The 13,720-nt window shown below is 46.5% G+C and overlaps 1 protein-coding gene across 1 annotated transcript in view; it reads left to right on the top strand.

Moving 5' to 3' along the window:
• Positions 1–12,920, top strand: part of LOC131267289 (tyrosine-protein phosphatase Lar) — a 155,034-nt gene extending 142,114 nt beyond the window's left edge. Inside the window, exons 14-18 of the mRNA XM_058270131.1 lie at positions 3,317–3,456; positions 5,660–8,865; positions 8,951–9,083; positions 10,260–10,676; positions 10,788–12,920. Of these exons, the coding sequence (XP_058126114.1) occupies positions 3,317–3,456; positions 5,660–8,865; positions 8,951–9,083; positions 10,260–10,676; positions 10,788–10,856 (3,965 nt within the window). The 3' untranslated portion in view covers positions 10,857–12,920. The remainder of the gene's footprint in view (positions 1–3,316; positions 3,457–5,659; positions 8,866–8,950; positions 9,084–10,259; positions 10,677–10,787) is intronic.
• The last annotated feature ends 800 nt before the right edge of the window (positions 12,921–13,720 follow it).

Here is a 13,720-nt window from a genome sequence, read left to right as displayed (position 1 = left end):
TGGTCCAGCAATAGCGGTAGGTTTTTTTTAATGTTCGAGATGGTCAGATGGGAAGAAAGTATCCAGAAGGTAATCGCACTGGAATTCGAAGCTGCACATAAATTTAACTGCACTGAAGGCTGAGAAGGAGAGAAAATGGGCGACTACTTCATTGATCTAATGAACTATGCTCGATCTTCTCCATTAAATCTAAGTGCGTTTTATCTGTTCAACTCGTTTACCATATTGAAGGAATTCGAAATCCGTGCATTATGTTATAGGATTTTTATTCGACCTAAATTTAATTGCAATTGAGACAGTAAAATATTTAATTTGCATGTTTCTCAGTAGGAGAGAATCTTAATACAAGATATGGAGGTATTTGAAGTTAAAATGGAATTTAACTTTGGTTCATCCAGAGTAAGCTGGATCGAAAATTGAATACCACAGGTTCTATTGTTCTATGCTTTATTCTGGTTATTTAGTCGAAATATGAGCTTTACTGCTTGTCTCGAGGATTGTTTTTAGTAATCTTTTTGCTTAACACAATCGGGGGAAGAAGAAACAAAGTTACTGGACTTTGGTTTGGAATTCACGATTGCCGATAATATTTTAAATATAATTGGGCCACCCGTATTTTATTACTTTATTGCAAATTTCAATACATATGGATACTTAACTCTCTCAAAGCATATTTTCAAATTGTAAGTTACAGCTGTTCTTAACTCAAAAAACATGTCATCATAGTATAGTGGGTTTAACGAATTTTTATTTCAAAAGTTATTTCAGTTAGATTGGCATATATTATAACGTTCCAAAGGTGTTAAAACATTAATTTGATCCTTCTTTCTCAACAGTTGGTTGCAAAATCAGTCTTTTAAACATTTATTTGATTCTTCTTTCTCAACAGTTGGTTTCAAAAACAAGTATTTTTATGTTAAAGTTCATTTTTGCTTTGTACCGAATGTCAGTTTCGATACGTTAGACTGGTTAGATTTCCAGTAGTATTTTTGATATGTAGTATGGATATAAAATAACTCGAATAGTTTTATAAATGAAGTTAATTTTTTTGTTTAAAAAAACTCAATTTTTGATTACTTTTGATACATCAAATACCAACATGTCTATAATTACGAATAGGACTTGAAATAGAAGCGTAAAATTCCCAGTCGGCCATTCGGAGCTCCATTCCGCAAAGTTATTCTGCTTCATTATTAAGATTACTGTAATCCTCTTCCCTGCATCAGCAAGCGTAATGACGAGAAATGCTCCGAAGCCAACTATCACGTGTAATTATAATCAGTGCAAGTGATTTCAATTGTGCGCCTTTTTGTGTGGCCAAGTTCCAGAACATCACGTCATAAGCCCGGCTGTGTGAATGTGTTCCGGGAAGAAACATTAACTCCAACTTTGGACTCACATCAAAACCCACTTTTTCCACTTTCTCTCGAAGCGCCACCTCACTTGCCAAGCGGACGGCCAACCAGTTGCTTCGCTGCCGGATTGAAGGAGTTCCGCTTTCGCTTACTTTTACCTTTCTTGTTATCCTCCAATGCGTACGAGTTCATGCTGCTGTGTCATCTTCCACCCGCAAGTCCTTTTATTCCCCGTTTTCCCCATTGTCCGCGAGCGGAACATCCTGGTGTGTCCTTTAGTTCCCGGAACCAACTGACGGGGATCCAGGAAAAATAAGCACTCGACCAGCGGTAGCCCGATGTCCGTGGGCTTCCTCGAAACAGACGGTGAACGTTCCGGGGCAGGATAAGGTTGTGGCGATCGGACGAAACGGGTGGTCCCCAAAGCAACATCATTATTCAGTTCATTCTAAACTCGTTACGACGCTTCAGTCGAGTCAATTTCCCCTCCCCTTGTCCCGCCATCCCGCGAGGGAGGCCAGCGTTGATCGTGTGACCACAATTTCCTGTCCGGAGTCTCACACACTGACACACACACGCACACAGACTCACCCAGGTCGTAGCCGCCAGCTTTACAACCGTCGGAAGTAGTTGCGAAAACGAACGTCCCCGTCACGCCCCGACGACAATGCTGCCGATTGCCAACTGTTTGCCGTTGCTGGTCCATTCAAACTTTCATCATTCGCTCACTTACCGAAGGTGGAAACTTCCCATCCCCCCCCCTGGCACTTTTCCGCCGCTTTTGCCGGTAGGGATTAAGATTTCCCTCCGTCCGTGGGAAAAGAAAGAAACGAACGTCGCGATAAAACTTTGAAGCATCCTCGCATCGGACGAACGTGTCTTGCAACGCCGGTGAAAGTTGGTTTGCAAAGAAATTGTCTCTCTAATGTCATCACCAGGGTAGGGCGAAAAATGGGTTAGAAGAAGCGAAAGGAATCATTTCGATCGAGCTTGATTTTTTTTTCATCCCAGTCTTGGACAAGATAAGAAGTTGCAAGATAATTTAACCAACCCATCACGCACCGCCGTCAGGGTTTTACAACCTCGTGCTTTTTTTTTTTTTTTTGTTCGAGGGGGTTTCTACCACCGGCACACATGAACCTGCTTGAATTGCACACCATCACCGGGTGGACGGTAAACCGCTGATTCAGTAACCACCACGGAGAGCACGGTTACTTCGGTTCATCGTTCGCACCTGCAAGGAATTCCAAATGTTTTCCCCGGTCAGCAGAATGGATGTACAGGATTGCGAAAGTGGCCAAAATCGAAGCCGACTATTCCACCCGGTGTTTGGGTGTGTGTGTGTGTGCCACTTGAAATAGGTGGTAAAGGCACGAGGGTTCCCGAAAATCCCGCTCCGAAAGGAATATTTACGCTTCAATCGAAGCGAAAAGGGAAAATAGCAACGCACCAATGACCCTTTTCTACTTTCCATCTGACCCGGGAATCCCTGACGTTCGGTGGTGATTGGGAGGGGAATGGGCGAGACCAGACCCCGGGGTTCACCTTCTTATGACATCTTTATTATTTAATCACCGAAAACCGGGTTCGTTTCGGAACCGGGTTCAATACTCCAAAAACGTAAAAAGAGCTCCGAAATTCACTTTTCCTGCCTCGCCAGGAGTGGGGATTAGCCGAGGGACGCTCGCTCATATGATTATGCTTTCGGCGACCAACCAACAAGCTTCTGTATCTGATTATTTGGTCCAGTTTGGTTCTATCCTGAGTTCTTTGCGTTACCGCGATTGTATACTGTATAATAATGCCGCGTCTCGAGCATATAACGTAGATAGTTTTATTTGATACCTTTCATTTCGTGTTTCTCTATTGTGCGTCGATGAACACACGTTGCTGCCGCAGTTCGCTAACATTTTCCTCTTGTTCCCATACACGCCACCACACCGTCGCCCCGCACTCCACAGTGCCCGGCGATCCGCAGGACGTTAAGGCGAGCCCGGTCAACTCGACCACCATCTACGTCACGTGGAAGCCGCCGAAGGAGAAAAACCGCAACGGCATTATCCGGGGCTATCACATACACGTGCAGGAAATGAGGGACGAGGTAAGTGTGTCGAGCTTCCTTTCATTAACCCTTAGATTTAGATACGGAGAGGTAGAAAGCAGTTTCAAATGTTGCATTTTGATTGAGAAAAATCTAAAGTTAGTCATTTCCAAACCTCAGTATTTAACTTTCTACCCAATAAAATGCTGATTTAACCAACCGTCATACATTATAAAAAATTTAATAGGTTTAACACAGTGATGTAGGTTGAAGATACGAAGATTTTATTTTCGCCTTTAATAAATGTTTCACTTACAAAATTGTTTTGTGTTGGTACAAACTACAAATAGGAGCGTGCTTCCATCCGATGAATAACACTACCTGCAAACTATGCTAAATGTTTTATTGCTGGTGCTGCAATTGTTATTAGCCAAAGATTTTGTCAAAGAAAATTAAATGATAGGGTAAAACATCCAGTTTTGGCCCAACTAGTGGAGGATCACCACGATTGAAATCGTTGTACTCATTGTATCGATCATATAACGATACACTTGGTATTCTAATGTAAAGTAGCTATCTAAGCATGCAATAAAATTCATATTTTTTAGATTATTTGATGTCTTCAGTGAAATTAACAGTTTTTTAACTCACTTTTGTCGCTATTTTGGCCCACTTTGTTTCTATTTTGGCCCACTTGTGTACCAGTTTTGGCCCACTTAAAAAAAATGTTTATTTAATGTATTTAATGATTTAAATAATCTTTTAAATAATTAAGAAACTGCTATTTATTTATTTATTTATTTATTTATTTAGTTATTTATTTTGTTAGTACATGTCCGCCATTGTTGGCTTAACATGTCCGGGTGAGATATTACATTAGTGCACATTTAACAGTTTTAGGACGAACGCATAACATATCTATACCTGAGCTGGTTTTTAATGGTTCTTAGCGGTAGGTCGAAGTCTATGAAACTATAGTCAGTATTAAATTGTCTCATCATACGTAAAATTGGGCTGTTGTAGGCATATAGAGAGTTTGTAGTATCGACCAGCAGAAAGGGGCGCTGTCTAAGACTAGGCCGTGGAATGTAAATCGATAATTGATCGAGGATTTTTGGAGCGTCAATGTTACCAAGGAAAAGACCGGTTATGAACATAGTCTGAGCATCGTTGCGGCGTTTCTCGAGAGTTTCTAATCCTAATAACAAACAACGAGTATGATAGTCTGGTTTGCTGGTCCATCTTAACCGGCATAACGCAACTCTGCTAAATTTACGCTGGATCGCTTCGAGCCGAGTCTTCCAGGTCTCGGCATATGGAGACCACACAACGCTATTATACTCTAGGATGGACCTGACTAGGGAACAGAAGATTGCTTTCAGATTTACTTTTACCATTGTTGAATAAATGAGATTAAATACTTAATTTGATATTTTGATATCCACTTTTCTGCACGATGATCGCATTTTCTTCTAGAATGTCTATAACAATCCGTTACCAGTGACAGAATGCATATAAAATTCGTTTCAGTCTAAACCAGATTTCCTTGCATCTATTTTGGCCCTCTTTTACAAAGAAAAAAAAATCGAGCTCAAAAACATTAAGTAACTTTTAGATAATTTTTAGAAACTCTCAAAATTTAAGAAAAATACTTCCAATTTTTTTCGCAGTGGTTGCTTATATTTCAATTCATCTGCTTACAACATTATGGGTTGAAAAAGTGACAGCTTCGTAGATTTTAACGATGAAAATGCTGATACAATCGCTTCCAAAGTTGGAATTAAATTAGAGTAAATCGGTAACAGCACTATAAAACATTTTAAGACGCATTTTTATTTGAAACCTGTGTTTTTGATTTCCTTTCCAGTAGGCCTAAATTACATCTATGGGCTAAAACTCTCGCTGTTACCCTACTTAAAATGACACTTTAAAAACTATTTTAAAATTACTTTCAGTGTAACGTATCGAATGAAACAAAAATTTTACCGTTCGTTCTATTACTGTTTGATTATTGTTCGCCTGGATTTTTAGCTCGTTATTTTCCATAGAGAATCCTTAAAATTGCTAAAGAATACTACGCACTAGCCAAATTGTTACCGATTTTCTTAAATTAAAATTGAAACAGGCTAAAATTGGAATAACATTTTAAAGTAACAATCATCCAAGAATTCGTTTCTGATGTGTTGCAAGCCATTAGACGAAAAATCTAGAATCACTTGTGTTCGCCTCTTCTTCAACCTTTCACATTGCTTCTATTTCGCAGGGAAAAGGACTTTTAAACGAACCAATGAAGTTTGATGTCGTCGATGGGCTGGAGTACAACGTGACGGGCCTGCAGCCGGACACGAAGTATTCCGTACAGGTGGCGGCCCTCACGCGCAAGGGAGACGGTGACCGCAGTGCGCCGATATCGGTAAAAACACCAGGCGGCGTCCCGATACGTCCGACGGTGACGCTGAAGATACTGGAGCGCGATCCGACCGTGTCGATCGAGCTGGAATGGGAACGGCCAAAGCAGACGTACGGCGAGCTGCGCGGGTATCGAGTCCGCTGGGGCGTCCGCGAGCAGGCCCTGCAGGAGGAGATCCTCCAGGGTACGCACCTGAACGTGAAGCGCATCAACGACCTGGAGCGGGGCGTCGAGTACGAGTTCCGGGTGGCCGGCATGAACCACATCGGCATCGGGCAGGAGGCGGTGAAGCATCTCCAAACACCGGAGGGATCGCCGACCGGGCCACCGACGAACATCGCCGTCCGCTTCCAGACCCCGGACGTGGTGTGCATCACCTGGGAACCACCGACCCGGGAGCACCGGAATGGGCAGATTACGCGCTACGACATTCAGTTCCACAAGAAGATCGACCACGGGCTCGGTACCGAGCGGAACACCACCGTCCGGAAGGCCGTGTTCACGAACCTGGACGAGAGCACCGACTACATCGTGCGGGTGCGCGCCTACACCAAGCAGGGTGCCGGCCCGTTCAGCGAGAAGCAGGTCATCACGACGGAGCGAGATATGGGCCGAGCGCCGTTCTCCGTGCAGGCCGTGGCCACCTCCGAGCAGACGGTCGAGGTGTGGTGGGAGCCGGTTCCGTCGCGCGGCAAGCTGGTCGGGTACAAGATCTTCTACACCATGACCGCCGTCGAGGACCTGGACGAGTGGCAAACGAAGGTGGTCGGCGTGACCGAGTCGGCCGATCTGATCAACCTGGAGAAGTACGCGCAGTACGCGGTCGCCATCGCCGCCATGTACAAGACGGGCCTGGGGAAGCTGAGCGAGAAGGCCACGGTGAAGGTGAAGCCGGAAGACGTGCCGCTGAAGCTGCGCGCCCAGGACGTCAGCACGCACTCCATGACGCTCAACTGGAGCCCTCCGATCCGGTTGAATCCGATCAACTACAAGATCTCGTTCGACGCCGTGAAGGAGTTTGTCGACTCGCAGGGCATTTCGCAGAAGCAGTTCCTGCCACGCAAGGAGATCGTCCTCAAGAGCCACTCGAAGTCGCACACCATCAACGAGCTGTCCCCGTTCACGACGTACTTCGTCAACGTGAGTGCCATCCCGCCCGACTACACGTACAAACCGCCGGCCAAGATCACCGTCACCACCCAGATGGCCGCCCCGCAACCGATGGTGCAGCCGGACTTCTACGGCGTGGTGAACGGCGAGGAGATCCAGGTTATCCTGCCGCAGGCCTCGGAAGAGTACGGTCCCATCTCGCACTACTACCTCATCGTGGTGCCGGAGGACAAGGCGAACCTGCACAAGATACCGGACCAGTTCCTCACCGAGGAGCTGCTGACGGCGCGCCCGAAGCTGGACCGCCCGAACGCGCCCTACATCGCCGCCATGTTCCTGCAGCGCAACATCCCGTACACGTTCCACCTCGGCTCGGGTGAGACGAACCACAACTTCACCAACAAGAAGCTGGAGCGCGGTAAGCGCTATCGGATCTTTGTCCGAGCCGTCGTCGACACGCCCCAGAAGCACCTGTACACGTCGAGTCCGTTCTCCGAGTTCCTGGCGCTCGATATGAAGGAGGCGCCGACGGGGGAACCGCCGCACCGGCCCAACCCGAACGTGCCGCAAGACCCGGAGATACTAATCAAAGGCAAGAGCGAGGAGCCCACCATGCTGTGGGTGGTCGGACCGATCATAGCGGCGCTCGTGCTGTCCGTGTGCTTCCTGGTGGTGTACTTCGTGCGTCGCCGCAGGCAACCGTGCAAAGCGCCGGACCAGGCGGCCGTCACACGACCGCTGATGGCGGCGGATCTCGGGGCCGGACCGGCGCCCACCGATCCGGTCGATATGCGCCGACTGAACTTCCAGACCCCCGGCATGATCAGCCACCCGCCGATACCAATCTCGGAGCTGACCAACCACGTCGAGCGGCTGAAGGCGAACGATAACCTCAAGTTCTCCCAGGAGTACGAGAGCATCGAGCCGGGCCAGCAGTTCACCTGGGACCACTCGAACATGGAGGTGAACAAGCAGAAGAACCGCTACGCCAACGTTACCTCGTACGATCACTCGCGCGTGATCCTGCCGCCGGTCGACGATCTGGCCGGCTCGGACTACATCAACGCGAACTACTGCGACGGCTACCGGAAGCACAACGCGTACGTGGCCACCCAGGGGCCGCTGCAGGAAACGTTCGGTGACTTCTGGCGCATGTGCTGGGAGCTCAAGTCGACGACGATCGTGATGATGACGCGGCTGGAGGAGCGCTCGCGCATCAAGTGCGACATGTACTGGCCCGCCCGCGGCACCGAGGTGTACGGCGCGATGACGGTGACCATCACCGAGACGCAGGAGCTGGCCACCTACTCGATCCGCACGTTCCAGATCTACCGCAACGGTAGCAACGAGCGGCGCGAGATCAAACAGCTGCAGTTCACGGCCTGGCCGGATCACGGCGTGCCCGACCATCCGGCACCGTTCCTGCAGTTCCTGCGGCGCACCAAGTCGCTCACGCCCGCCGAGTCCGGTCCGATCATCGTGCACTGCTCGGCCGGTGTTGGCCGTACCGGTTGCTACATCGTCATCGACTCCATGCTCGAGCGCATGAAGTACGAGAAGACGATCGACATCTACGGGCACGTGACGTGCCTGCGGGCCCAGCGCAACTACATGGTGCAGACCGAGGACCAGTACATCTTCATCCACGACGCGCTGCTCGAGGCGGTCATCTGTGGCAACACGGAGGTGCCGGCCCGCAGCCTGCACAACCACATCCAGAAGCTGATGCAGACGGAGCCGGGCGAGAACATCACCGGCATGGAAATGGAGTTCAAGAAGCTGTCGAACGTGAAGGCCGACTCGACGCGCTTCGTCACGGCCAACCTGCCCTGCAACAAGCACAAAAACCGCCTGGTGCACATCCTACCGTACGAATCGTCCCGCGTCTGCCTCACGCCGATCCGTGGCGTCGATGGCAGCGACTACATCAATGCCAGCTTGGTCGATGGGTAGGTTTCGCCTGCTCCGTTCTAAAAAATCCTCCCTAACCTGCTTCTACATAACATGCCTCTCTTTGTTTTTCTCGACCAACAGCTACCGCTACCGTAACGCTTACATTGCCGCACAAGGACCGCTCCAGGAGACTGCCGAGGACTTCTGGCGCATGCTGTGGGAACACAACTCGACGATTGTGGTCATGCTGACCAAGTTGAAAGAAATGGGACGGGTAAGTTGGCTAAATAACGCCGTTCATAGTGTTAAAAGGATCTTACAAGATAGTTTAAGGAAATGTTTAAGAACAAGGGTCAATGGTCAAAAAGGAAAAACAGATTCTTTGTTTTTCTTTAGCACCAACAATGCATATCGCTCGATTACAAAGCGGCCGATGTGAACTACATACAAGTTTCAAATAGTTTTTAGCCAAAAAGTTTTTTATTTATTTTTTTTTTATTTTATTATGCTCTTACTGTTATTCGCCTCGAGGGCTTTATAACGTCTAAATTTACAATTAATTACAAAAAATTAGCAAAGGGTAGAGGACGCAGGGTCACCGAACGGAAGGACTGACAGCATTTATACTGTGCGTTAAGTAGTCTTTTGTATTATAATTTATTCCTATCCTGTTTAAAAGGAAATATCCATGTCCTAGTCCTCTCCATTGGTTGATTAAGCAAAGATATCACGTTTAAAATGAATTAAATTATACTATAATTCTTTCAGGTGAAGGCTTCCACTCTGCCACAATTAAACAACAATTCGTATGGCATCTAGAAATGTTTTACACTCAAATTCAAATAGCGGTCATTTTGACCGCAATGCAAATTTAGGATTTAAAGAACTTTGTTTTTATTTTTGAAGAATTTTTCGGAAGACGCTACATTTGTTTTATTTGTGAAGAATTTTCAAATCTTTAAACAACAGCTTTTTAGTATATTTGTGGACTATCTTTTGGGGTTTTTGGCTTTTTGGTGCACCTCTCCATCATTCCGCTAGCCATCAAAGCAAACAAGAGCGAATTTGAGTTTTTTCACCTTTTATATTTACAAAGTGTGTAATTTAATTGAAAAAAAAGTAATGTGGGTCAAATACATTAAACAACATTTTAAAAATAAAATCATATTATTCATGCACAGTCGATATGGCCCATACTGGCCATTCCACTAAGCACATTATTTCGTCCTTCCTATAAATATCCTGCTTCACGCGTGCGGTTATTACTGTGCCGGTGCGACGACTTCGAGGGATTATCACTTACCTTAAACCTGCAAATGTTAAACTATGTTCTACCATGACTATTCCTAAACATGTTCATCAAACTTTTTAACATACTGAGGGCTAGTTTTTACGGCAAAAGATAATTGTTTCATCAAACCACCCCCTTCGGTCGGTTGCTTTGTTGCAGGAAAAATGCTTCCAGTACTGGCCGCACGAGCGCTCGGTGCGCTACCAGTGCTACGTGGTGGACCCGATCGCCGAGTACAACATGCCGCAGTACAAACTGAGAGAGTTCAAGGTGACGGACGCGCGGGACGGGTCGTCGCGCACCGTGCGCCAGTTCCAGTTCGTCGACTGGCCGGAGCAGGGCGTGCCGAAGTCGGGCGAGGGCTTCATCGACTTCATCGGCCAGGTGCACAAGACGAAGGAGCAGTTCGGCCAGGACGGCCCGATCACGGTGCACTGCAGTGCCGGCGTCGGCCGCACCGGCGTCTTCATCACGCTCAGCATCGTGCTCGAGCGGATGCAGTACGAGGGCGTGCTGGACGTGTTCCAGACGGTCCGGATACTTCGCTCGCAGCGTCCGGCCATGGTGCAGACGGAGGTAAGTGTCTCATCAGTTCACGTTCGTCCCTTCCCTTTATTTTTAACATTTGGAGAGTCTCTAAACCAATGTTTCACTGACAAGACGTACCATGAACAATCTCTTCCACAGGACCAGTATCAGTTCTGCTACCGGGCGGCCCTCGAGTATCTCGGCTCGTTCGATCACTACGCGACCTAAGCCCTTCCGATTGCTTAGGGGGGCCACGACCCTTAGGTCCACCACCATTCCGGCCGTCGTCCGGCCATCGTCATCGTCCGGCTGATAAGGTCGGTGTTGCACTGTTCCAGGATCATTTCTACCAAACCCAACACACACACACACACACAAACACATCGACGCGTAACTAGCAATCAAAACCCAGCATCAGCAACCGGCATTTTCGCGCAACCGGGTGGCACCCCCGGAGAGGCAGCTCATTCATCTCCCCCACCCCGTGACGCTGGGTGGTTTCGTTTAGTCAAAAGCCCTCGCCCACCCCCTCCCATCATGTTTGCCATCAACAACTCATATGCAATCGACCGACCGACGATGTGCGGCCGCTTTCGATTCGCGAGTAGTAATTCGATAAGATTTAGGATGAATTTTTCAAAATTTGACTATACTCAACTACTTTAGGAGTGCAGATATCATTAAGGGGGTAGCCAGATAAAATTAGCTTAACTATGCGTTTAGGAAAATAATACCGGACGGACGGACGGAGAAAACTTTATAACCCTACCAGTTGAACGCATCGGTCCTGCGTGTTCTGTTTTCGGACCGTTCCTCCTTCATCCGTAACGGACAACAAAACGTTATATCTCTCTCACACACACACAACCTAATAGCTATTTGGTTGTGACGGAAAACTGAACATCACAATCATGACTGCCATTTAACGAATGAACCCCGGAAAAGAAGGGATTCAACGAAAGGTCGGTGAAAGCATTTTTAATTATTATTATTAAGAGGCTATTGTATTTTCCAACCGACAAGCGATGCCCCAAACACTTTATTTTACCACCTAAGAATCATGCCACATTCTTATTTTATACTAAACGGACGGTATTTGATTTTTTTGTTCGTCGAGCATCGATCGGAGCTATATTTTATTTTTATACAACACAATATTGTTTTAATCATCGTACACTGAACCTAGTTCTACTCACTAGAAAAGGGAACCACTTCTTATTAGCAACGGCAAGTTTGTAACGGAAAAATTTTCTATACATTCCTCCTCGAATAAATAACTAGACAAGCAAGATGGGACAAAGAATTTTAGCAAGTTTGTCCGATGTCAATGATAGGACGATAGAACTGTCTCGAAAACTCACCTCCATATCTCTCTATCACTCCTACAGCAGGCCATATGACCGGAGAGGATCCGCAAATCCGACGGTTTTGCATTAAAAAAATCCTTCGTTTATTTCTTTACCATCCCACTTTTCTGATAACGCAAAATCAAGCGCGTGCAAAACAAAAACATACCGCGTAGAGAGTAGCGAGGTGTAAGCTTAATGTACTTTGCTCGAAGCGATCAAAGTGAAACATCAAACGGTCAGACTGATATTATTAGCGTTACATCTCACGTGTGGTGGAACTGGTGGAAAGCGGGAACTGGGCAGCGCGGGGAGATTCAAACGCGGGTGAAACGGAGCTGCAGCTAGATAGAGCTGCTTTTGCTGCAGCAGCGAGAACAGAAACAAACAGCAAAGCTAAACGAACCTCTATCCTGCAGCAAAAACATTCTAAAGTAAGCGAAAGTAAAATGTTTGCATCGTAATGGGGTGTCGGGTTGGGGAAAAACTCCTCAGATTAACGGTGCAGTAGAGAGTAACATGAAGCGCGCGAGCGTCCACCCGGAATCAGAGAAGGAAGAACAAAAAAATGTAATCGAATAGCCAACATGAGCACAGTCACAATACTCCTGCTCCATCTTCTCCGGCCCCTCGGAGGGGAAGAAGAAGACTAAGCTGAGCGCATTCGACTTTTAAGCATACTTCTCATTAGGTACCATTAGAATGTTATCAAACGATACAACAATACACGGAGGAAAATTTGGAGAAAATGAAAACCTCTTCTTTGGAAACCATTAAACACGACGACCCGGCGATGCAGGACGAACGATAATGAAACAAAAAATTGGTGCGTGTTTCATCGGCAAAACGGGGATTAAAAAAAAAAAGGAAAAACTCCCAAGCCAAACAGTTGAACACAAGAAACACCGAAAGGACATTATGTGCAAAATAATACCATTATCCGCTAGATGTAGTGAAGTAGAGAGAGAGAGAAAAAAAGGAAGAAGGAGAAAATTAAAAAAAATGCATTCAAACAGAAGCAAAACACACTTAAAACTATCACGAATATACATATATCTGGAATGGAAAGTGGGAGGCAAAAAAACGAAATGAAATTAAACAAAAAAACAAACAATGCGAAAAGGAAAGCAGAAATCGTCGGCGTGCAAGACGCCACGATCCTTGTTGAAATCCCTTCTCTCCCTCAGCAGTAGAGCAGCAGCTTAGCCCGGTTACTTACTACATAATTAGCGAAACGTAGTGATTTTACGACGGAATCGACCCCCGTGGATCAGCATAATCGACCGCTTGCGATGAAGCATATGTTTGATCTCGGGAGCGAGCGAGGGAAAGTGAAAGGGGCCGTCTGTATGTATGTATAATTCCACACACTCTACTTATGTTTCGGCAGTGTCGTGACGTTTGTCCTTTCAATCGTTTCGTTTCGTCCAAGCTGTCGAATGCCCTGATATAGGAAGAGTATGTTCACACTGGGTAGGGGTTTTTTTTTATCTTATTTTGCATGTGATTCGTGTCCAGGAGAAGGTGAAAAAAGCGTTAGAATCCGTACCGGATGGCTCGGACCCGTGTCCATTAGATTAACAAGTGAAGCGTTTAGCGTTTACAGCATTTAGCAACTACTTATATTGTACGATCAGACAGTTACGTTTTTTTTCCTTTCAACGTACCATATCATATTTGCGTAGGGAATAGTAATTAATTGCTAACGATAAGTGCGGCGACCTTGACGATCTTCTTCCAGTTTAG

Source organism: Anopheles coustani, chromosome 2 (assembly GCF_943734705.1).
Source record: "Anopheles coustani chromosome 2, idAnoCousDA_361_x.2, whole genome shotgun sequence".
NCBI lineage: Eukaryota > Metazoa > Arthropoda > Insecta > Diptera > Culicidae > Anopheles > Anopheles coustani.
This window is presented reverse-complemented; position numbering and strand designations above follow the sequence as displayed.